This window comes from Neolamprologus brichardi, chromosome 2 (genome assembly GCF_056152115.1).
Source record: "Neolamprologus brichardi isolate AB-2024 chromosome 2, ASM5615211v1, whole genome shotgun sequence".
Classification (NCBI taxonomy): Eukaryota; Metazoa; Chordata; class Actinopteri; order Cichliformes; family Cichlidae; genus Neolamprologus; species Neolamprologus brichardi.
Window position 1 is genome coordinate 23,051,195 of NC_142105.1, and position 24,119 is coordinate 23,075,313.

Consider the following 24,119-nt stretch of genomic DNA (forward strand, 5'->3'; position numbering starts at 1 on the left):
CTTATTGATAGATTTTGTCCCGTCTTCCTGCCCTCACTACCAACCAGATACGGCAGATAGCTGCCCCTCCACGAGCCTGGTTCTGCGGGAGATTTCTTCCTGTTAAAGGAAAGTTTTTCTTTACCACTCTCACACTTTAGGGGATTGTCTAATTGTTGGGGTTTTCTCTGTATTATTCTAGGAACGTTACCTTACAATATAAAGCGCCTTGAGGCTACTGCAGTTGTGATGGGGCATTATAAATAACACTGAATTGGATTGAATTGAACTGAACTGAATTGAAAGGCAGAAAGGCAAAGCTAAGTTTTTGATGTTTTTCAGTAACCTCAGGGGTGTAATGTTACATTGTGAGCCACATACAGCCCACTTTAATCTTAAGTGGGCCAAACCAGCAAAAATCCTCTTTCTGTCAGTGTAAAGTTGTTTAATTACACATTTATTCCTCTTTATTATATAAAAAATTAGTTTTAATAGTACTTTTCAGTTTTTCTACAGGCTAGATAAATACTGCTATAGCAAATAAGTAAACTGTTGTTTATCTATTAGGTACTTTGGTGTAGTATGAATGACAAGATCGTTCTCATTAGGAAAAAGCTGTAAAACCTATGGAAAAACAGTTAAAGGTAAAACATCTGTGCACTCATTCACGTTTTCCAAAGCTGTCTATGCTGGGTCTATTCTGGCCTTGTGCTTTACCACCCTGATGTAGAGTCATCATTTTCTGTGTTGCTAACAGTTTAACAAAAATAATTTAAAATCATTTTTAACTCTAATAAAATACTATATATTATAAAAACAAAAGCAATATAAAACCAGCAAAAAAAAAAAAAAAGGAAACAGTTAAGATAGGAACAAGGAAGTTTGGGCCAAATAGAGCCCCACTTATTTAGACCCACAACTTCACACAGATGACCTCACCCAGATGTCAGTGAACTTCCCCTAATAGAAAGAAAAGAAAAACACACTGGCAAAACAATAACAGGATGCAGAATGATACACAACAGAAGGCAGTCAGTCCATTTCGCGGCACAGTGTCATACCATGTGTCTGTCGCTTGATAGGACCCAGTTTATTTCCATAGCAGGACACCAGGCCAAAGCACAACTTCAAACTATGTAAGGACTCTTTGGAGAAGAAGTAGGTCAGCTGGTGTTCTTCAAACTGAGAGGTCAGCAGTGACATTACTGGAGCTCAGCAGCTTGTTCGTATGATATATAAACAAAGTTTGATGGAAAAAATAATGTATTGACTATCTGCTCACTGATTTATTGATGAAAAAAGTAAATTGTAAATGGACTTGTTCTTATATAGCACTTTTTACTTTAGCACAGTTTGCTTTGCTAACAGAAACCCATGAGCTAGAAATACATGGCTTTCAGGTTTGACGATAAATGCTGCTGGGGTCCTTGTAGCCTCTACCTACTTACTAGGCCTTCTTTACCTTGGCAGGAGTTACTGACAACATTGACAATTAAGCTCAAATTTTAGCATTTACTTCTCATTTATTCTACTTTTACATATTTAAAAATCCCTCACCATGGCAGCTGTGTTTAACAAAGGATTAAACAAACTTGAAGTCCAGTATCATAGCAAAACCAGCCGAACTAGAACACTTCTAACATGTTATAAATGAATCTAGTTTTCCATTATTTTCCCTTTGGCAGAGCTGCTTTTGAAAACAAATAATTTTCCCTCCAAACATTAACACTGTCTCGCGCCCACCTTTCAAGGTCGGGGTTACTGCGCACGCCCACTTCCTTCTTTTAGAAACTGCCGTTTGGGCTGCAAAAGAAAAAAAAAATAGAAGAAGAAAAAAAAGCCTCCCCACCACATGTGTATTGCTAACGGTCCGCGCGCGCATACTCACACACCTTCCGCACGTGCTAACGTCCTTCCCTTCCCGGCTGGGATTTTATTGGACCAAATAAAGAGACAGCTAAAGCCACGTGGCTGTGTTTACTCCCTTCAAATTTCTGGCGGGATGGTTTTAGCAATAAAAGAAGCAGACTTTCACTATCCCGCCAGTCTGCAGAGACTGTACACGACAAGAGAAGCTCTGTAGTGATAAATGTGAAGTGTTGTTTTCTGGGGGAGACAACATGGGAAATAACCACTCTTCAAACTTGAGCATTCCCTCTGGCTTGCTTGGTTTGCCCCTCTCCAGCAGAGAAAAGAAGCTGAGCTGCAGCACAGAGGGTAAGCTTTACACTTTATTTCTCTGTGTGTATCATTTCAATCTGTTAAATCTTAGTTAAACAAACAAACAAACAAACAAACAAAAAACATCTTTCAGGATTTTTGGAATGGGGTGTCACAGGGGAGCTCAAGAGCACAGCAGAGGTGCTGCAAAGGAATTTGGTGTAGAAACTGGCTTAAAAAGACATGACTTACAGACTCATCTGTGGCTCTGGTTCTTGTTACAGAACCAGGACAAAGTGGTTATTATGTGACAATGTGATGATTATTATTAGTACTGCCAAAGTGTGGGCCAGTGGCCCCTGGTGTGTTGTGAGGGTACTGCAGGTGGGCAACAGTAGTAACAGAAATTCAGTTTGAAGTTACTCACAAGTTTGAACAGTTGCATATTTATATACATTTATTTATATAAAAAAGTAAATTTAAACCGATAATAGGAGGAAGTAAGGTTGTGATAGTACTCTGACCTAAATTTACAGAACCATAATGAAGTTTGTGTCCCAGTGGCAGGTGGGTCACACGTTGGCCTTATCTGTTTGTGTATGACTGGATAGCATTAAGAATTTTCATTCAAAAACCTGCTGTTTTATCTGTATATTCAACAAAAATTTCAAGGAAATGTATCACTTTCTCTTGAATTTTGATTAGAGTTTTTAGGTGGGCCTAAAAACTAGTACTCCTTATGTTGAATGACACTTTTCATAATCTTATTCATGATATAACTGGATCATTATTATTGCTGTTATTATATAATTGTTGTAGCTTTAGCTATAATAATACAATTAATTTACAAAATAATAGGCAACTAAAGTGTTAAACTAAATAATATTGAGTACAAAGAGGAAAAACTGCATCTGAAATATATTGGAGTAAAAGCAGAAAGCAGAATAACATGGAACTACTTAGTTAAAGTAGAAGAATATTCAACCTGAATAAATGTACTCAGTTACATCCCTACTGGCCCTATCCATGTGCTCATCTAATGGTGTTTAATTGTAAGATATAATAGCAGTACTTTAGATATAAGTAGTGCTTTAGTTCATATATCATATCTTTAGTGGGGGGCATCAGTTATGGGTTAGGTGGCACTGGTCCTCCCCACGCCTCTCTTTTGGACACACCTCTGTTCACCAGCATGTTTTGATTTGGCAGGTCTTTAGACCACATGACCTTCCTGACACAACCATTTGTGTCTCCTATTGGGATCGTACTAGGAATGTTTCACGTGTTAGGTGAATGTATAAACCACCTTACAATGGAGCCTTAATGAATGCAGGGTTATTCATAGCACCACACGCAATTGTCCCACAATAATATGAATTCCAGTCATGTTTTCTGGCTCTTTTTCATATACTTTTAACATTAAACTTTGTACTTTCACATAAAACAAAAAAAAAAACCCAACACATTTTGTAGCTGAAACCCTTCTCCAGTGTCTTAGCCGTTTTCCCCCACACCCTAATCAAACCAAACTTCTGTATTTGCTTTTTCAGACAGACAGGAAATGCCTGTTGCTCATATTGTTGCTATATTGAGGTCCATGTGGGCTGAGAGAGGTTAAAAGAGGCCACTTCATAGCTTCCCCAACACCCCCGAGGGGCTGATGAGAAACACACAAAAAAGCTTGTGAGAACAGACAAGGAAGTGACTGGTGGAGAACTAATGTAATCTCGAAGCAAGGAAAATATACAAACTGACTGTGTTTTCAAATTTTTGGTCCCACTATTGTTTCTTCCTTTTTCCTGTATTTATTTATGCCTCTATACATCTATACAGATTTTTTATTTATTTTATTTTCAATAGACATTGGCATCTTTTTTCACTTTAATCACGTACATATAAACATTCTGTACTTGCTATGATCGCAGAGGAATGCGTTTTAGAAATGCGCATATACGCCGCTAGGTGGTGCCATTGTATCATATCGATATCGCTCTATGGAGGGACCCTATTAGAGGGATCAGCACTTCAGGATTGAACTGGCAAGTGGAAGTATGACTTCATTGGACTGTTGTGGACAAGCTGAACTACATCTTTCATCAGAGTCTTTCCCTGGATTAAGTCGCAGCACTGGACAGAAACACTTGTTTCTATTTAAGCATCCATTGTTCATTCTATGAAACAGCTGCATGCTTATTCTGTAATGTAGTGCAAGTAGATCCTTATGTCTTTTTGCCTCAGGCAACAAATGTGACTGTCTAGTGACCGCTCATTGGGTTTTTTCTATATTTAAAAGCTTCACAGAACAAGAGGGTTTCTCTTTATAGGACTCTTTATAGTACTTTTAAAGCATTTAAATCAGCAGAAGACCTGATAGCATCGGCCAGGCTGGTGTTTCAAATTACAATGAGGCGGAGGAGAGAAGTGGTTGTAGAAAAAAAAGAGCAGAATTTGATTTGTTGTCTTCAGATCTCATGCATGTTTAGGTTGCATGCTGTATGTTTTACAGATTGCCTGCATTTTATATGAATATCAAAATAAGAATGTCCTTTGTGTGAACTTGTTCATTTCCCTCATTCATAACAAAGCTCTTGGGTGGCAAAGAGGGATTCAGTTAAACATTAAGCAGCACTGACGTTATTTATGACCGCTCGGCTGTGCGTGCGCCTGTGACAGAGAGAGGCAAAAGAAGAAAGAATATGAAAGGCATTATCATTTCGGCAGTAATATTCGGTGCATATATATCACCTATTAATCATCTTCATTGATGGGAAATCACGCTGTAAGCAGTCGCCATACATTTTTAATACTGATTTCAATTTTATAAATAGGTCCAGTCAGTTGGTTAGAGCTAATCCGTTTGCGGCTGTTCAGAGCAGTTCCCGGCTCTCATGCTGTGTGGTCTGTTTTCTGTTAAAACACTGGCAACGAACCCCAGATCTCCCTTATCGCAGCCTCAGCTTCCTCCTCCAAAGGTCAAATTCAATTATCTTTCCACTTTATTTTGCTCCTTGTCTTGTCTCTTCACTTCCAAACAGGGGAGAAGGTTTGGCTGCCTTCTGAACCGTGTGCTGGGATGGCTCCATAAATCTTGGGGTGAAAGCCTAATTTCAAGTACTGCGTTAAAGGGCCTACACTGTAGAAGGGGTTTGCATTTATACTTGCACGCTCATGAGTCAAGGTGTTGGCAAAACGTAAAAAAATGATTGAGTCTAAACTTGGATTGTGAGAGCTGCAGAAAGGAGAAAAACATCATAGATCTGCTTTTTTTGCAAAGCGCTACACAACAATGCACCAACATGGATGCATACTTCGTCGAGGCGGAGTCCAAGCAGACTTAAAAAAAAACCTATAATAAGGATCGCTTGTCCTCGATGTCCACAGCTGTCTGCCCACCAACAACCTATAATCCTGCCTTTCACCCTGAAGTATGCATTTGTTGTTGGTGCACTGTGGTGTAATGTCTCATGGATGAGTCTTGGCAGTCACAAAAACATCAACAGGACTTGAGCCTCACTTTCACCCTGTGATGATGGACTTTACGTCTCTCTATGACCTAAGTGTAACACTGCATAATACGTGGAAGTGCCTGAAAATGCTATCATACAGACAAAAGGATTTTGTTGTGCAACTTGTAGGCTAGCCTTGGAAAAGGGCTGGTACTGTGGAGCTCTGTCTTATCAATAAAACATAGAGAAAAGCAGAAGAAGCTGCGCTCTAATTGATAACAGACACACAGTAATTATGTCTCTTGTTGTTGCTAATCCCCTGGGATATTAGATATACTTTAGGAAAGGAAGTTCTCATATTTACAAGCTCCAAAAATAGCCCTGTCATCCAGCACTCTCAGTATATCAGTGTCCTGTCTGAAGCAGGGGCCCTGCAGAAGTTTCCCACACGTGTCACATGAACGATGTCATGAAGAGAGAGCGAGGGAGAGAAAAAGAGGGTCAGGGAGTAGGAAAGGAAAGAAGGGTTGCTTTAAGGAGAGATAAGAAAAATAACAAGTCCAAAAAAGCCCACCAAATGATGCTAGAAGGGGAGGGGGGTTACGATAAAGGGTGTGGCTGGTGATTGACCCATTGGCTGCAGAGGGAGAACAGGAAAAGGGGAACAGATGGGCGGAAGCACTCAGCACTGTAGAAGTGTTATAGGTGAACAGAGCGTCTGTGAAATTGACTCGGTTTTCCTGCTTCAAATAAGAGTTTACGCATTGGGGTTTTCTGGCACCCACAGCTTCGTCTTTCCTCTCCTGGATAAAATAAGAACAAATTCCAGAGCTGCAGTCTTTACCTGTTACTGGGCCCTGTTGTTTACCTGAACATTTTAACTGCATACTGTACATTGTAACATCTCACAAGGTCCTGGACATGATATCCTCTTACAGAGTTCCCGCTGGTGCGTGCCTTTCCTCGGCAGTCGTCTTTGATGTCTGACATGCAGTTTGTCTTTGGAGTTGGGCCTGCGGATAGCAGCTAGTGTCCAGTTCAGCACATTCCAGCTTTGCTAGATTTTGATGACAGTTGAATTAACAGCTACATTTGAATGTCAGATGCTGGCCACCTTTATATGATTTAGAGAAAAGAAAATCGAAAATATTTTGTACAGGGGGGGAAAAAAAATCCACACGTTACTCATGAAATCTACAAAAACACAAGATATGAGTAGCTAAATTGTGTATATAAAGATTTCATCAGTTTCTCCAAATATTTTTGTTCAAAACCATGAGTTTACTTTGAATAAATCAAAGCGGTCCTTTGCTTTCACTCTGAAGTTTAGAAAGTTCATCATTCATCTGTCTTATTTTGCAATTAGAAACAAACAAAAAAGTAATTCTCACAAAAAAATAATCATTCTTGCACTTCTATGTGAGAAAGGTGTTTATTTTGGCATTGAAGTCTGATTGGGTCAGCCAAAACAAGATGATCTGAATCGCAGGAAAACTTTGGCTGCCCATTTGTCTTAGCGTCATGTTTGAACTACAGTCACAGTTTTGCAAATCTGTCGAGGAGCAATGTTTCACCACATACATCGTTTATTTTTCTTCTGCTTTGTCTGGAGAGACAGTGATAAGATGCAGATACCCGATTCTGTTTTCATATTTCCTGAAACATTCTCTCTGTTTGTAGAGTATCAAATATATAGTTGTAAGAGAAACCTCTGTATAAACACCTGAATCACAGAACAAGAGGGGTGCCATGATTTTTGTGTCATTTAGTGACTGATTTGATCATTTTTTATGGACTCACCATCACTGATCTGTTATGCTGTGCATCTCACTCGTTGATCTTGAAGCTATATCTCAAGCAGCAGGAAAGAAAACAGCCTAAATGTGCTCAGTGAAGTGCATCCGTCCCAAACAGCATGGTCGCTAGCAGAAGAGTCAGTACGCACACCTCAGCTTCAAGCTGCACCATGGGAACTAGGGATGGATGAAAGCTGTTTCCCTGGAGACCTGGACAATACAGGACCTGCTCTGTAATTAGCTACACCCACCCGAGTCAGCAGCGAGGCAGGGGGCATGCCTCAGCTCAAGATGTTTCTCTGACTACATGTTGCTGCTTTGTTTTAAAATAGTGGGGGGAAAAAACATGCAACGAGGCAATAGGGCAAAAGACAAGGACATAGCAGCAGGAAAGGAAGCAAAATGGGCTGCTAAGATTACAGGTAAAATATATAAAAATGTGCTAAAAATGTTATTTTATTGAAAGCAGAATGATGTGATTTTCTAATGGACTTTAAACAAAGACTTGTCATGGACTGTATATAGACGTTAAACACAGCAACTGCAATGTGACCAAATGGTTGCAATGTCGTAGTTTGAAGACTTTATTATTAGTCATTTGAAGACTGTCAATATTTTGGTGTTATAGGGCCAAATGTGACCATATTTGGACAGGAATGTGGACTTCTAAGTTATTTGCTCTTTAATGCTAGCAAAAGCATTAGCCTGATAGCATTAGCCTCACATAGACATAGAGATGTGCTAGATAAGTAACATACAAGTAAAATGAAAATAAAATTTGACTCTCTGTTCATCTTATCAGATGATTCCTTTAAATCATGCTTTGGTTTTGTAACTGTAAGCATGTTTATTTATCCTTTGACTCAGTTTTGGAGTAAGCCTCAAGTGGCAATTTCAGGAACTGCAATTTTTGGCACTGGTTTCCATTTTTCCTCACCAGAGCTCTCTGCTTGATGCTGCCATCCACTAAACATGTTAATGATATTAAATTTGCTAATTAAACTTTACCGTTAAAGTAAAGATGTGCTAGTTGGCATGATATGTGTTATACGACAAACTCTGGCCTCTTCATTTCAGGGTCAGTGAGCAGAGCTGCGGGCCTTCAAACTGGCCTAGATACCAAAAAGAACAGCACGTTATTACTGAACCTCTGGTGCTGCTCGTGGCTTGAATTTCTTTTATGACAGTTGACACGAGTGACTCATGCACCCAGAACTAGGGAAGGAGAGGCCTGACTTATGTGCCCCCTGGAGTTTCATTTATATGTCCTTTATGGTGCACAGTCCAGTGGAGAACAAAAACTGCTTTGTGTTAGAGCCTCTGTTTTAGTTTGCTCAGATGTTTTTGATCGGGGATAATTTTTTTTGGGAGGTGGTTAGAATACACAAACTGTGGTGAAATCACAAAAATAATAGGCATCTATCATCAGCCATAAGGTGAACCCAGAGGGAGTTTTACTATTTTGATAACATTTAAAGCTCAGGCGCCGATAAATTAGGCATTGACCGGAGCAACAAAGTAGCTTCTACGACTTTTGACATGTGCAGAACACTGTATTTTTTTCTGCCTTGTATGGGAAATTTTCAGCAGAACAGCCTGCGTATCACTCCTAACCCCCAAGAGAGGGCCAGAGAAGGGGCAACTAGTAGAAAAACAGGAAAGCTAGAGTTACAGGGAGGTTACCCTACATGCAGCTTATGTCTGTCATACTGTCTCTGGCTACAAACTGCAGAGCAATGGAAAGAGATGAGTGCTGAATGGAAATATGCATTTATGTAATGCAGTAGCTGTCTGCTCCTCCATATGCCCCTCTCCTTTTGGACTGTGAGACAAATCAGGTGGACCTTAATGGTCAAAGAAACGCAATTCCAGTAAGCTGAGATGCAGTGCCAAATGTCAATAAAAAAGAATGCAGTGATTTCCAAGGAAAAAAAACATAAGCCCACTTTTAAAATTCACAATAAAACACTTATAAAATGTTTAAACTTAGAACAGTTACTATTTTAAGAAAACAACAAGGTCATTTTCTATTGATGGCAGCAATATGTCTCAAACAAGTTGGGAGAGGGCCATGTTTACAACTGTATAGGATCTCCTCTTCTTTTAATAACTGTCTGTCATCTGGGAAGTGAGGAGATCAGCTGCTCGACTTTTGTGAGAGGAATGTTGTCCCATTCTTGTCTAACATAGGATTCTAGCTGCTCGCTGCTCCTGGGTCTTGTTGGTCGTATTTTTTGTTTCATGATGGGTCAAATGGTCTGGACTGTTGGCAGGCCACTTCAGTACCCGGACTCTTCTACTACAAAGTCATGCTGTTGTAATAGGGGCAATGTGAGGTTTGGCATTGTCTTGCTGAAATATGTAAGGTCTTCCCTGAAAAAGATGGAAGCATATGTTGCTCTATGACTTGTACTTGTGCCTTTCAGCATTGATGGTGCCTTTCCAGATGTGCCAGCTACCAATTCCATAGGCACTGGTTTTCCTTTAAAGCAGAGATACTGGCATTTGAACTGAGCACTGATAACAACAATTTCAAATTCGAGTCTTCTAACCACAGATCGGTTTTCCAGTTTGCCTCAGTCCATTTTAACTTCGTTTACGTACGGCTTCGTATGTATTTCTTTGCATTACCTGGAAAACTGGGTTCACAGGCAGTGTCTTCTGGAAGTGCTCTTGAACCCAGGCAGTGATTTCCACGACGGAGTGCTTTCATCCCTCTTTTCAATGCAGTGCCATCTGAGGTCCCGAAGATCACGGGCACCCAGTACCGATTTTCAGCCTTGTCCATTCCGCACAGAGATTTCTCCAGATTTTCTGAATCTTTTGAAGATATTTGACAATACACGATGAGATATTCTTTGCAATTTTATGTTCTGGGACATTATTCTGAAACTGTTGGACATTTTGTTCTTTGCAAATTGGTGAACATCTGCACATCTGCCTCACTATCACTCTTTTTCATACCTAATTGTGTCACTGACCTGTTGCCAATTAACCTAATTAGTTGTAAAAATGCTCTCCAGCTGTTTGTTTTTAGTACCACTTACTTTTACAGCCTTTCGTTGCCTTGTCCCAAGTTTTCTGAGATGTGTTGCTGGCATCAGATTCTACCAGACCTGAAATTTTTCTTATTTTTCTTAAAATGAAATCCGACTCATAGCAGTTTGTTAATCCCACAGGGGGTAAATTGTTTTGTTGCAGGCATAAAAATTTAAACACAAAAAATAGAAAATGTAGACTCATAAGTCAAACTAAGGCACTCAAAGCATAGTTTTAGATTAGATATTCCAAAGTTAAACAATACAATGTACAACAGTATAAACAAGATAATGTAAGTGAAAATAGTCCAGCCACAGGTTGGACGTAGCTTCTAGTGAATGTCCTCCTGTGGCTGTCCAGCGTGAGATGTTCCAGTAACCTCTACCAGAGAGTCAGACTTCACAGCCACAACGTTACTGGCCTTGCAGATCAGTTTATTGAGTCTGTTGATATGCGCTACTGTCAATCTGCTGCCCCAGCGCACCAAAGCACATAGGATGGCACTGGACACCACAAGAAATCCTGAGCAGATGGCAAAGGACCTCAGTCGTCTCAGAAAGTCGAGACAGCTTTGGCCCTTCTTGTAGAGACTCCATGGATGGATATAGGGGTCACTGGTGCTCTGGTCGCCCTCATGTCCACAACCTTAGCCCCTTCATCTTTTTATCAGTTTTAACATTTGATATCTTTTCTATTTTCTGTTATGAATAAATTGCGAGTTTATGAGGTTTGCAGATCATTGCATTCTGTTTTTATTTGCGTCTTACCCAGTATCCCACCATTTTCAGAATTGGGTTTGACGGCTGCTGGCTGTTGTTCCTGTGTCTTTTGTTTTGTTTTTGACTTCATAGAAACTATTTTTCTCGAACTGAGAGCTTAGCCAGGTTTGTTGCTGAACCTGGGCTTAGATCTCATGTACACTGTGACCGACATGGTAATAATAGCAAAAGTATTTTGTGTCATAACCTCAGGGTCTGCCCTCGGTCATCGAGCCCTTTGTGGTCAAGGTTACTGGGGGAGCGATGTGCAAACAAATGAAAGGAAATATCCATCTCTAACTGTAACACACGAGCCTGTATGTCTCCTATAAATTCCACATTATTCTGTCATGTCATTTAAAGCTTACCAGCGCACTTCAATGCTTCACAAACTGAACACTCCACTTTTCAGGAACATTAACTTTAATAAAATGCTGCTCCGGCTTTAGCGAGACATTATATTACATGATCAACACATGAAAGGGAAACTACATAAAGGAATGGATTAAAATGGCAAAATGGTTGTAGCTGAAAAGTCCCTAAACTTGGCTGCTCAGCAGTTTAGTTCCCCTCAAACCACTTGAGTTTCTCTAATGAGATTGTGAATTCTTTTCAGCTGAATATTTGAGAGTGAATCAATTTAGAGGTTCGAATTTGGGACCCGGAAGGCAAATTCTGACAAGCCTTAAATTGCTTGGGAGGTAGTTTGCTTTTGAACGATGTCATAAACTCTAATGATGTTAAGAGGCTTAATTGGAATTTTCTTAAATATAGCTTTGTTGTTTAATACAGACCACAAGAATTCACTGCCTCACTTTTGTAGCCCTCACAGGATTAATGTGAATATGGCACGGGACTTTACACAACTGCGGTGCAGCAGTGGAAGGCTGCGGGTTGACAACATCTACCCAGCCTTTCAAAATATGATCCTTTAAAAATATATTTACGCTGCCCTGAGACCGGGTTGGTTATAAACGCACATATTTACACAGACCTCTGTTTATTGGGGCATTATTTACTTTTAATCTTTACGAGATCCCGTTTTATTTCTCACCGTTCTTCAACAATGATTAAAAATATATGGCTTTAGCTCGTAAATTTTAGTGCTCAACAAAAACATCTCTTTCTGGAGCATGCCTGACAGACTGTGAGGAGCGAGCATGTGGCTGTTTGTGTGGAGTCATGTTAAAGATGACAAAGAACTTGACCCAGGCATCAATAAGCCTTCCTATTCCTCTTTAGATTGGAGACCAGATCCGATGAGCCCTCTGACAACTGTAGTTTTCCACTACATCAAACAAGCTACAGTCTAGTAGATTAAAAGATGAATGCATAAGGAACACATTAAGATTATATGTCTACGCAACACAGTGTGTGTGCTTTTGAAGACTTCTCCAACTTATACCGTAATGGAAATGTTTTGTAAGGGTATGAATTTCGCATTAGGCAATACCTTAATTCGACCACCATCTTGAGCCACACCTGAATCTGAAGACAGTGTGCGAGAGGCTAGAAGAAGTTCTCGGCCAAGAGTATTTCCTGCATCTCCTCTGGTGGTGCATCCGCTCCTCATCCCAGAGAACATCGAGACAATAGAACAGATGGAGGAAGAAGACTGTCTGTGCATCTGGTTAAATGCATTGAAAGGACATTTTTAGCAAGCCTCCCACTGACAGTGAGGCCTGAAACAACATGTTAGTGGAGCCATGACACAGCTTCATGTTTCACTACCAGAAATTAAAATTTAGTAAGATGTAGCAAATTTTTGTGCATCTAAAATGCTGAATAACATTTGATTTTGTTTTTCTCTCAGTGCCGCCTTGCTTCTGCTTCCATTGTCAGAGTAGCAGAGGTCATTTAAAGCTAGAGCCTGACATGTTACATAATGTCATGATTTAGACTCCCTCAATGGAAATTGAATCAGGAAATCCCCCCCATACCAAAGTTACTATGTCCTTTACCATTATTCACATTACTGTGACATCCACTCTTTGCTTCCAGCTGTGGATTTTAGCCAGGTGTAGCCCACCTTCAAGATTTGCATTCCTTTAACTGTCATCTTTCACCCCTTTCTTCATATATATATATGTATAATTAGGTTTTAGTTTTTTTTAATTATGTACAGATAACATCATTTTTAAAAAGCTCAGATTGTCAAACGACTGCATTACACTGCATCATCTTCTCAATTTACACCACTCGTCAGTGATTCACTACCAGTGGTGTTTTTAATTTACTGAAATGTGAAATTGCAGAAGTGAAACCAAGCATTTTGTCTTCTTGAAACTACCACAGCATTCAGTCTTATGATCTGAGGATTTCGCAAATTAAAACAGTCTGTGAGGGCACCAAGCACATGGCAAGAACTCCTCCTAAAATGGCTCCAATTAAAGGCAAATGCTGCACTGTTGCTTTGATTTATAAAACACAACAAAAAACCTTTTCTTTCTTTCTTTTTTTAAACGTTGAGTGTTTCATTATCTACGTGAGAGGCTTTTTACTGACACAATGGCCTTGGCAATAGTTGAACTCTTACTGCGTTTTTTGAAAAGCAGGTGCTTGACTCCAGTGGCCCGTTGAGAGTCGACCTAATGAAAAGACAGGAGGACACATTGGAAACAGATGTGAATGCACCATAGTAGAAAACAGTGCACAAAAACAAAAAAGGTGACCAGAAAAACATTGTTGTATGAATGCGGCTTATTGTGCTGGCCCATGTGTGTTTGATGGAGATGGTTGTGTTCACATTGAAGGTGGGTATGACTCACTTCATCCATTAGATCAGTGGCTGGGGTTTGGACAGCAGCCTTCCCCCTGATACTGAGACCACCACACACAAACCTTCCCAAACAGCCATCTGCTCAGCATTTCTACACATGCCTTTGAATCTTTAAAGAGATTTAAAATACTGCAAATGTAACACTTTGCTGTCCAAGGACCAGTCACTGCGCTGCTCTGCATGGCAGCAGTCGCGCTGCTGTGGGCCAAGTTTCCTTGAACAAACGAGGCATGTCTGCCCTCCTCCTCTGGAAACAACTTGATTCGCTGTAGGAGCCATTGATATCACTGCATTACATATGCTTAATATCCCAAAGGGGGACCGTATGCATTATTATGTATTTTAGAGCACACCGTTGCTCTAAAGATTCAGCTTTTTTTCTGGACTGTATGTCGCTTTAGCTGGCTTTGCTGGTGTTTTCCGCTCTGGATTAAACCACGTTCGCACCTCACACTCACTAATCACACCAAAATCTCAAAAGCTTGCCAGTGTGCATGGCTCCTTAGTGTCACAGGAAAGTGTAAATTGAAAGTCAGAGCCTAAAATGAATTTGATGTGAAACAGCACATCACCTCCCCCCAGTTAAAGCACTTCTGTTTGATGGGCCAAATTGTGGTTTATGCCAGGTGTGCGTGATTAAGGTTGGTCTTTGAGTTAATAGGGAAATGAACAACAGTCTTACGTGTTAATATCTGATGTTCGGTTAATGCCACCTCAGTTTCTTCTTTGACCCATGTTATAATTATTACACCCCTTAGAGGACTTTGTAACTTATAGTTAAACCAAACCATTTCCAAGTGTAATAGTGCTGTTTTGTCAAATTATAACACTGTTACCAAGGAGAATGTGATTTATGCCCCTTTTGGGACCACAGTTTTTTCATTACATTGATTTGGTTTAGATTTTTTTTTTTTTTTTTTAGCTCTTTAACAAAAATATGTTGCTTCATTGATTTTAGAAGCCACGTCTATTTTTTTTAGAATTAGGAGAAGGTCATAGTTTAGTTAGAGTGTAACTGGCACACTAAAAACTACACTATGGGAATACACAGTGTGTTTACTCGTATGCAAAATCAAGTAATATGTATATCGCTAAATACAAATACACCACTCGGGCATAAAATTATGACATCCCGCCTGATATGGTCCTGGTCTCACTTTTGATTCACAGCCCTGACCCATTGAGACATGAACTCCACTAGACTCCTGAAGGTGTGCTGGGGTATCTGTCACCAACATGTTAGCAACAGATCCTTTAAGTCCTGCAACTTGCGAGGTTGGGCCTCCGTTGATTGGACTTGTTTGTCATCCTAGAGAGATGAAGGATTGGATTGAGATCTGGGGAATTTGGAGAAGAATTCAGCACCTCAAACTCGTTCCTGTGCTTTTCGAACCTTTGCTGAACCATTTCTGCTGAAAGAGGCCACAGCCATCCACGAAAGGGTGTACAGGGTCTGAAACAATGATTAGGTACATAGTATATAAGTGTAGCAGCACGAGGTGGGAATAAAGTAAATACTCTTCACAGTTTAAAAGACAACGCCACCCTGGGAATTTCACCCAGAGAATACTGGAAGTAACACTGATCACCAAGAAGGCACTTAGGTTTGTTATACTCAGTACAGAGATGAGGTTCAATGATAAAACAGTTTGACAATTTATTAATAATTATTTGAAACATATAAAAGCACAATCATGAAATCAATGTACAAATATGCTTAAAAAAGGTATTCAGAGCCGAGGCTTACCAGTGGAGGGGCAGGGATGCCACGCACAAACTCAAAAAAAAGAAGAGAAAACACACCAAGACACAAGTGCAGCACACTATCACACACTCACACTAATAAACTAAAAAAGGCAGGTGTGTACACTCAAAGGATCCCACCACCAAGGCACCGTAGTCTCCTCCACGTCGGCACTCCGCATCTGAATAAAAGAAACAAAGAAAATTTTAATATATTACAACAAAACTAATATCCACACGCTGGGGATAGCCCAACTGCAGGAACACACTGGTGATCCGCAGCTAGAAAAAGGGCCTCCCACCAGTGGCGTAACAAAAATCCAAACTACAAATCAAAACAATGGAAAAAACAAACATACAACCTAAATAAAACTTTAAAATATGGAGTGGACGGAATCGCCATATTGCTCCAACTTGCTGTCTATAAGTTAATCATCCAGTCAATCAATGTGCACACCAGCCGACTCCCGTAGCCGGCATGCATATGGCCGCTGTCCACGCCGCTGTCCACTTTAAAAGGCTTGCAGCAGCAGGAAAAGAAACCTCGCGACAGGAACAGATGGTAAAAGCAAAGCAGCAGCACTTCAGTTAGCGTAGCGTTCTGTAAAACGAAGGCCCACACTTTCTGCAAAGCATAATAAGTATTTACTATAAAAGAACAATAAAAGGCAGAGATCGTAACAAAACTGAGTAAACAGCGTCACGAATCATGAGCAGAGTGGCTCATAGGAGGCTTCTACAGCTACGACCTAAAAACAATACCTATTTACCACCAAGTAAGGTAATGTATGCACTACAATGACTAAACACCTACCAGCCGCGATGGAGGCTTCAGAAGGGTAACCTGCAAATTATCTCTGCAACACCAAGGGAAGTCAGGTGACCAAAAAGGAGATCACAGGTAAACGATCCAGGAATGCTCAAATGGCCACTATTTATACTAGCGCCCCCCTAATGCGCCAGGCCGAAAGTGGGTTGAACCGAGAAATAACATTCATCCTGCCACATGACATAAGTAACATCCACAAGGATGGCAGGACCCAAGGTTTCCCAGCAGAGCATTATCCAAAGCATCACACTGCCTCTGCTTGTCTTCTTCCCATAATGCATCCTGGTGCCAGGTGTTCCACAGGTAAGTACAAACACCCATCCATCCACATGATGTAAAAGAAAAAGTCATCCATCAGACCAGGCCACCTTCGATTGCTCCACGGTCCAATTATGATGCTCACATGCATCATAATTGGATGGAGATCAGCATGGGCACCCTGACTGGTCTGCAGCTAACTAATTTAAAAACTTATATTATGCCTCATTGGTGTATATGACATTGAGAAGGGGCATGTGACAAGTTAAAACACTGACCTGATGGCTCTGGTATACTCTGGGAAGCAGTTTGCTGACATGCTTTGGGTCCATTTCTCAGTTATTCAGTGGCTAATTATCCAGTGTCAGTGGTCTCTTTGAGGATGACAATGCTTCCATTAAAAGGACACGAGGAGTCGCTGCATGACTTAATGAGCATTAAAGTTATGTAAATTATTTCTTATGGCCTTCACAATTACCAGATGTCAACCCAAAATTGGACACCTGTGGCAGATTTTAGACTGATGTGTCAGATGACGTTCTCCGCTGCGATCATCCAAACACCAAATGAGGAAATATCTTTTGCAAGAGCGGTGTGTAATCCCTCCAGTTGAGAGTCGGTGCCAAGGCTCATTGAAGTTATCCTGGCAGGATGTGGTGGCTCAGCACCTACTAAGACACTTTGTTGTTTTTTCCCTATAATTTATCATCCATTTGTATTAGGGCCCTGTGTGGAAAGATTGATGATGTCATTTTTTAGGAAGGCAGTTTCTAGAAAGTGTATTTCCCCAAGTATCGCACAGTTGCACTGAATATTTGTGCAGATGCCCCACTGTTTCTGCAATGATTGTGCAAAAAACGATCCTAAAAAGTACAGTTCTTTTTCTTTGGAGCAAAGTGAGCCTAGTAATCATGATGCTTTCATTAACACCCCGTAGTCTGCACTCACACAGTACATCAAGCATCAGGGGGAAGCAGCAGCACTTGTTACTGCAGCTCTGTTGTGTTTACAGTTAAACTTGATTGCAGAACTCATTGCAGCCTCATATTCACTTCCTTTGTTAATCCCTTTGCTGTAGCAACTCTTTCTTTTGGAGGCAAGGGTGAGGGCAGGGGGAATTTCACTTCTGCTTCGCTTCACCCCCTACACCATTCACCAAGGCGCTTATAAGGAGCCACCATATCCTGCTAAAACAAACAGCATTGAGGAGCAAGAAACAAACGCTTTTGTCTTTGAGTTATATTTAGTTACAGTCTGCCTTCACCCATACACCATCTCACACAAGGCTTGCTTGCCCTCAGATTGAGTTAGATCAAATATGACCATGTTGTCATCTACCAGAAACCAGCAGCACTTCTCCCCCCCATCCCTTTGCAAATTGGCGGGTTGACTGTCAGCACAGCCAACCCGCACACACGAACCACCTAATTCTGCCATATGCTTTCCAATTAGTCACTGCCATGATGGTGACGTCTCGGAAGTATCATTTGCGAGCATAAATATTCATGCATTTCCATTTCTTCAAGAACAGATTCTGTTCATGATATTTGTCACACTGCTGCTGCTGCTGCTGCACCTCGGGCTTCTGTAATGCTCATGCTTTCCCAGCTCCCCCTTCACTGATGTTCTGATTCCTACAAGCCCTGCAGGCCATGGCTCCTCAGAGAGCAGTGCGGTCCAGAAGACAGGAAACAGCTTGAGAGAAGCACAGCAGTCAAGGCTGTGGGAGGACAGAGGATAGGGTGGGGAAAAAGGGGATTTCCTCATACAATGCTTGGACTTTTATCAAAAGTGTGGAATCCTTATCTGCCGTGCACTCTATGAGTGAGTGATAAAATCTGGGTCGCTCCCCTTGCCATTAGTGTGTATATTGCTTTAGGGTTCTGTGATTTACAGTTTTGCTATATATCAATCTATCTGTTAACTTTATGTAGATTAATTCACCCCCACCCCCTGCCACTACTACCACCACATCCGTTAAACAGCCATTACGGAGTCATTTTATTGTTGCCAAACTTTCCAGCCTGCAGTTATTATATGCAAATATCTCAACAGACTCTCCTTTTGCATCTCTATCAAACATACTGTTTGTCTTAAAGGCTACACGCCCACGGGGCTTCATTATAGCGGTGATTAAATCACGATTAATTATTAAGAGGCTCTGAGATGTTTTTGAAGAGGGGGAGAATCTATGCTCGCTGTGTCTTTAAAGTCGTGCAGAGGGGAGCCCGTACTAAAGAAAGGAGGGGGCTGCTGTGCGCCAGTTGGAGGTATCTGCCTGTCGCAGCGCTTGCTGTTGACATTAAGAAGAGCGTGTCGGTGGTCCAGCGGGGAGGTACAGAGCGATCGGAAGGCACTGATACTAAAGACTGAAGCAGGTCCAGGCAAATACTCAGCAGACCCGTGATACATGGATGGACAGAGAAGCACTGCAATCGGGATTAAGTTGTCAGCCGGCGCGAGACATTTCTGGATATAATGGGAAATTCAACACCTAAACCTTTGATAGGTGAGGCTCATTACCGATTTATCATTAACGAGGCTGGTAATGTTTACACAAGATAGGGTGTCTGTGCGGAACGGTTTGATACCCAGTGGATACACATGGCTTGTCCTACTTGTGTTGTAGTACAGACGCGCTTCCCATCACGGGGGCGCAGAGCGTGATTCCCAGGGAGCGAGTCCAAGCGAGCGCTCCAGCAGCAGCAGTCGCGTTTCTCCCCATAATCACTTTGAAGGCATCATTTACGAGGTTTATACAAAGGGATGTGGCCTCAAAATTTTGAGAGCATTAGCATCGAAAATAGTCAGAAAAGTGACTATTTAAGCTAATGCTGGGGATCTGATGCTTGGGCATTAATAAACTGTAGCTACATAAATAATATGGCAGTTATTTAGCTCATAAATAACTACAGAACATACAGTGAGGAAGTGGGTAACCTGCCCTCAGTTCTATTTCTGTTTGCAAATTAGTTGAACATACAACACTTTGCACATTAAATTGATTTAAATTTTAAGCGTTTTAATTATTTAATTTCATTTTTTAGTGTCATCATAGCTTTTTTCCCCCTTTTTACTTCCCGTTTCCTTTTTTTCTCTTTATGTGTGGCTCTAACAGCAAATATCTGGCTGTTTATTGGCCTTAGATTCTGGTATGATTACAGACTAAAATCACCAAGGGCACGCACTATAAGGACACATCAAGAAGCAAAACAAGAAAAATCACCACAAACAGTAACTGAACAAATATGAAACTAGGCCACATTCTTAATATATGCAACTATATTTGCTGCTGATCGTTTCCAGTATCTCCGAGTATCAGAGGTGTTTTATGTAAAGTACAGTCTCAAGTGATTGCCAGTGATTTGCATGTGGGTTGATTGTCAGCCCCTAGTTTTTGAATAAAGCTGCTGTAATGAGCTCTCAGAATGCCTCCTTCTGAGCCACTTTATGGTGACACCTAGAGCACATTACTTGATAATCAGTTCCACATATCACTTTGATTTAATGTCTGTCACCCTCTCACGCCCCCAACAGACCCACTCACTGGCTAAACGATGTGGTTGCTGCCAGAGCAGCTGAAGTGGGGTTTGGCCTGAGAATGTTTAGTCATAGAAAAACAGGAGCAGCCTGGATCCTATTAATGTTTTAATCAAATATCTGCATTTATGCAATCCATATCACAGAGTATATCTTCTCATCGCGAGTTATTTTGTTGGCTTTAGAGGTGATTACCAGGAAATTCCCTTAAAATCCACATTGTCTTGCTCACTGAATCATTTACAATGTGATGAACACATACGTCTGAGACATATGAGTGACTAAAGAGCCTGATCATCTCGTGGCCAAAGATAACTCTGACGAATACACATAATCAGATTTACTATCAAAAAGCTATCTTTGGCATGGCAGTTTGTCTTGTGAAGTCTTATGATTGCATTTATTTGTGCTTTTTTCTATTCATCAAGAGCAAGACAACGTTCCCATGCCCCAACTCTTCTCCAAAGCCAACTGATTCATGTACGGTAGCAGATACTGAATATGCTGTGTGCAAGGAATTTGTCTGACGGCAATAACCTCCACCACCACATTAGCTGAACTAAAAAAAACAAAACAATTTCTGATCAGCTGCCTGGACTTTGTTCACTGTAAAATGGCTCCAGCTCAGATTAGATAGCACAGATTTCTGATTTTGAATCTTAATTTAAGCTTCTTTCCAGAAAGCTGCAGGTGACTTAGAAATGAGTGACAGATTGAAGGAATAACCAGTGGACAGAATCAGTCAGAACAGGAAAGTGGACGGCATTTTTTAATGCGCTGGTCCAAAAGGTCCTATAGCTGTTCTCTTGGGTTTATTTCTGGCAGCTATGAAGGCCATAGAATACCTCGCAGTGACCCATTGTGCCTGTCTTCTAGAGGGACTGATGACCATTTTTTAAATATATTCCCCCACATGGTGTCGTGATTGGACTGCGCAGTGGACTGCGTTGTTTAACATCCTGATCCAAAAGGTCTTACAGCTGCTCAGTTGGGTTGAAATCTGGCGGCTATGAAGGCCATAGAATACCATGCACTGATCCAATGGCTCAAAGCTATGACCTCATTCTAACACTAGCAAAGTAGTTTTGGTGTGGATTGTTTCAGATGGTAGGAATGAACAACTAGAGTGAATGCTCAGCAGAGGATTCGCTTGTTAAAAGATGTTTTAAAGATGACTCTGCCAAATGGTGGCAGGTTTACTAAATGGCATACTGACATTTTGAAAGATCACTGGGTACTTATTTTTCAGAAATAAGTACCCAGTGATCTCTGTGGCGCCAATGTAATGTGTATTCATGAGAGAAACCAGCTAGGGCTAACACAGACCTTGCTGTGAGCTGTCCCTTGCTGCATGACCTGTTGTGCTATGCCTTTCATCTAATAATGGCAAACAAGTGTCTATATCAGGCTTGGTCCTTTAACTGCAGACTCCCACTATGTCACTCTGTCAGCAAGGCAGATGAGCTGAAGGCCTATAGGCTAAGCCCCAACATAGTCTGGCCAACTCCATTTGACCAAAGTATATTTTACTCTTTCAAAAGCTAAATTCCTAGAGTGGAAAGGGAAGGGGCACCAGCACATCATTTGAGATGTTACAGATGTTCTTGCTGCTGCTTCATAGTTTAGAATATAATCAGTGATAATGTCTAATTTAGGAAATGTACTGTGGAACATTTCACTGAGTTATTGTCTTTTTCGCTGTGAATTTTAAACAAATGTAATCACTCTGCGGCCCCGGTGGAGTGTAGAAACCCAGCATCCCTTTGAAAATTGAATCTGAGCCAATCTATACCTTAAACAACAATCTAAAGCTTTAATGCCATTTAATAGTTAACCCAAGCCCCCCCCCCCCTCCCCCACCCCCCACCCCCAGCTCTCTCTTAAGCTACTTTATGGTTTGTCCTGTTTGATTCCTGAACATTGTTAATTTGTTTTGCTCATAAAGAAATTCCTTTCCCCAGAAGGGCATTGACTCCTATGAAGATGAGATCAAAGATTAAGCTTTTTTTATTTGGGTATTTCTATACTGACTAGGGACTGTGTGATTCATCCACCACTTCTGAAGAATCAAAGGCGCTATTCAGGGATTTTAGGCCACGGATGTGTGTACCTCATAAATAGGAGGAAATCTTAAAATTATTTTTTATTATTTTTATTATTCTCTCTCTCTCTCTCTCTCTCTCTATATATATATATATATATATATATGTATATATATATACACATACACACACATACATATATATATATATATATATATATATATATATATATATATATATATATATATATATATATATATATATATACACATACACACACACACACATACATATATATATATATATATATATATATATATATATATATACACACACGTATCTATCTATATATATCTATATATAGATACGTGTGTGTGTGTTTATGTTACTTTTAGCCAAGCCCACTACTTTTTATGTTTCCCGGTGTTGCGTGGACATGGTTTTGACTGAATTTACACTATTTCATTTTGAGATATAAATACCCCTTACGGATGTGGTGAGATGACTGATTTGGGACAGTTTGCCTTTTTATACTGTAAATATGAACTACATGCTAAAAGAAACTCCTTGTTGGGAAGAGCAGAGAGTTTTTAAAAACTTATTATGGGGAATAAAATATGCAACTTTGGGCTTACCTCTGACCTCTAAACCAGCTATATACATATAATTAGCAGGTTCTTTATTGCCTTTCTTCTCTATTGTACCTCTTTTCTCTACTAGTAGATACAACTCTGCAACCCCGCCCGGTGGCTACTCGGCAGTACTACACCCTGCCTAACAATGGGGCAGCTGTTGAGAGAAGAACATCTGCTCCCCCAGTCAGTATCAACATGGAGTCACCTCGCTTTCACCCACACGCTAAAGGCAAGAACATCAGGCTGGATGGGCAGCTTCGCCGTGCCACCCGTAAGAACAGTTTCTGCAACGGCATCACTTTCAGCCATCGGCCTGTGCACCTTTATGAAAAGGTTTGTTTACTTTCCTTAATTAGTTTTGAGACTTTTTAAGGAGGTATTCATTTAAAGAATCAAAGTAAAAGGTTGTTTCACTGTGTCATTCAGGTGCGTCTTCGCTTGACTGGTGTGCACACTGGATGGAGTGGAGCTTTACGTTTTGGTTTTACTAGCTTGGATCCCAGTGAATTAGCTGCTGCTGATATCCCCAAGTATGCTTGCCCAGACCTGGTGACTCGGCCCGGTTACTGGGCCAAGGCTCTGCCCGAGAGACTGGCCCTGAAGGACAACATTTTGGCTTTCTGGGCTGATCGCCATGGAAGAGTTTTCTATAGCATCAACGAAGGCGAGCCCATCCTCTTTCACTGTGGACTCAGCATTGGCTGTCCACTGTGGGCCATCATAGATATCTACGGCATCACTCAGGAGGTCACACTGCTTGGTAAGCATCTTCTTATGTTGTTGTATTCTCACCCTAATCAAATGCTTATGTTTTTTGTTGGGACTGCAGCTGAGTGAGGCGAGCCGCAAACATTTTGGAAAAGGATGAAAATAACTTTACTCAGCTTCATCAGTCAGCTAGAACGCTTTAACTGCAGTGACATATTTTTATGGTTTTAACATATTCACAGCAAATTCAAGCAGCTTCTTGGGAGTTCTACAAAGCCCTGCAGCACCACAGGATGAGTTTGTAGGAGTAGTCAGTTTGTAGTGAGTAGTCGGTTCAGCCTGAGCACTTCAAACCACTCTTCTTCTCCTCCTTTAACACTTTCTTACTATCAGTTTCCTGCACTTTA

The 24,119-nt window shown here is 40.8% G+C and overlaps 1 protein-coding gene across 3 annotated transcripts in view; it reads left to right on the top strand.

Moving 5' to 3' along the window:
• The first annotated feature begins 2,030 nt into the window (after positions 1-2,030).
• Positions 2,031-24,119, top strand: part of neurl1b (neuralized E3 ubiquitin protein ligase 1B) — a 28,479-nt gene continuing 6,390 nt past the window's right edge. Inside the window, exons 1-3 of one of the 3 annotated variants that reach the window (XM_035909628.2) lie at positions 2,031-2,196; positions 23,090-23,337; positions 23,431-23,764. In XM_035909628.2, coding sequence (XP_035765521.1) covers positions 2,100-2,196; positions 23,090-23,337; positions 23,431-23,764 — 679 coding nt within the window. In that variant the 5' untranslated portion in view covers positions 2,031-2,099. Of the gene's footprint in view, positions 2,197-19,067; positions 19,297-23,089; positions 23,338-23,430; positions 23,765-24,119 lie in introns of those variants that run through there. The other 2 variants (XM_006781616.3, XM_006781617.3) reach the window with 2 other exon arrangements.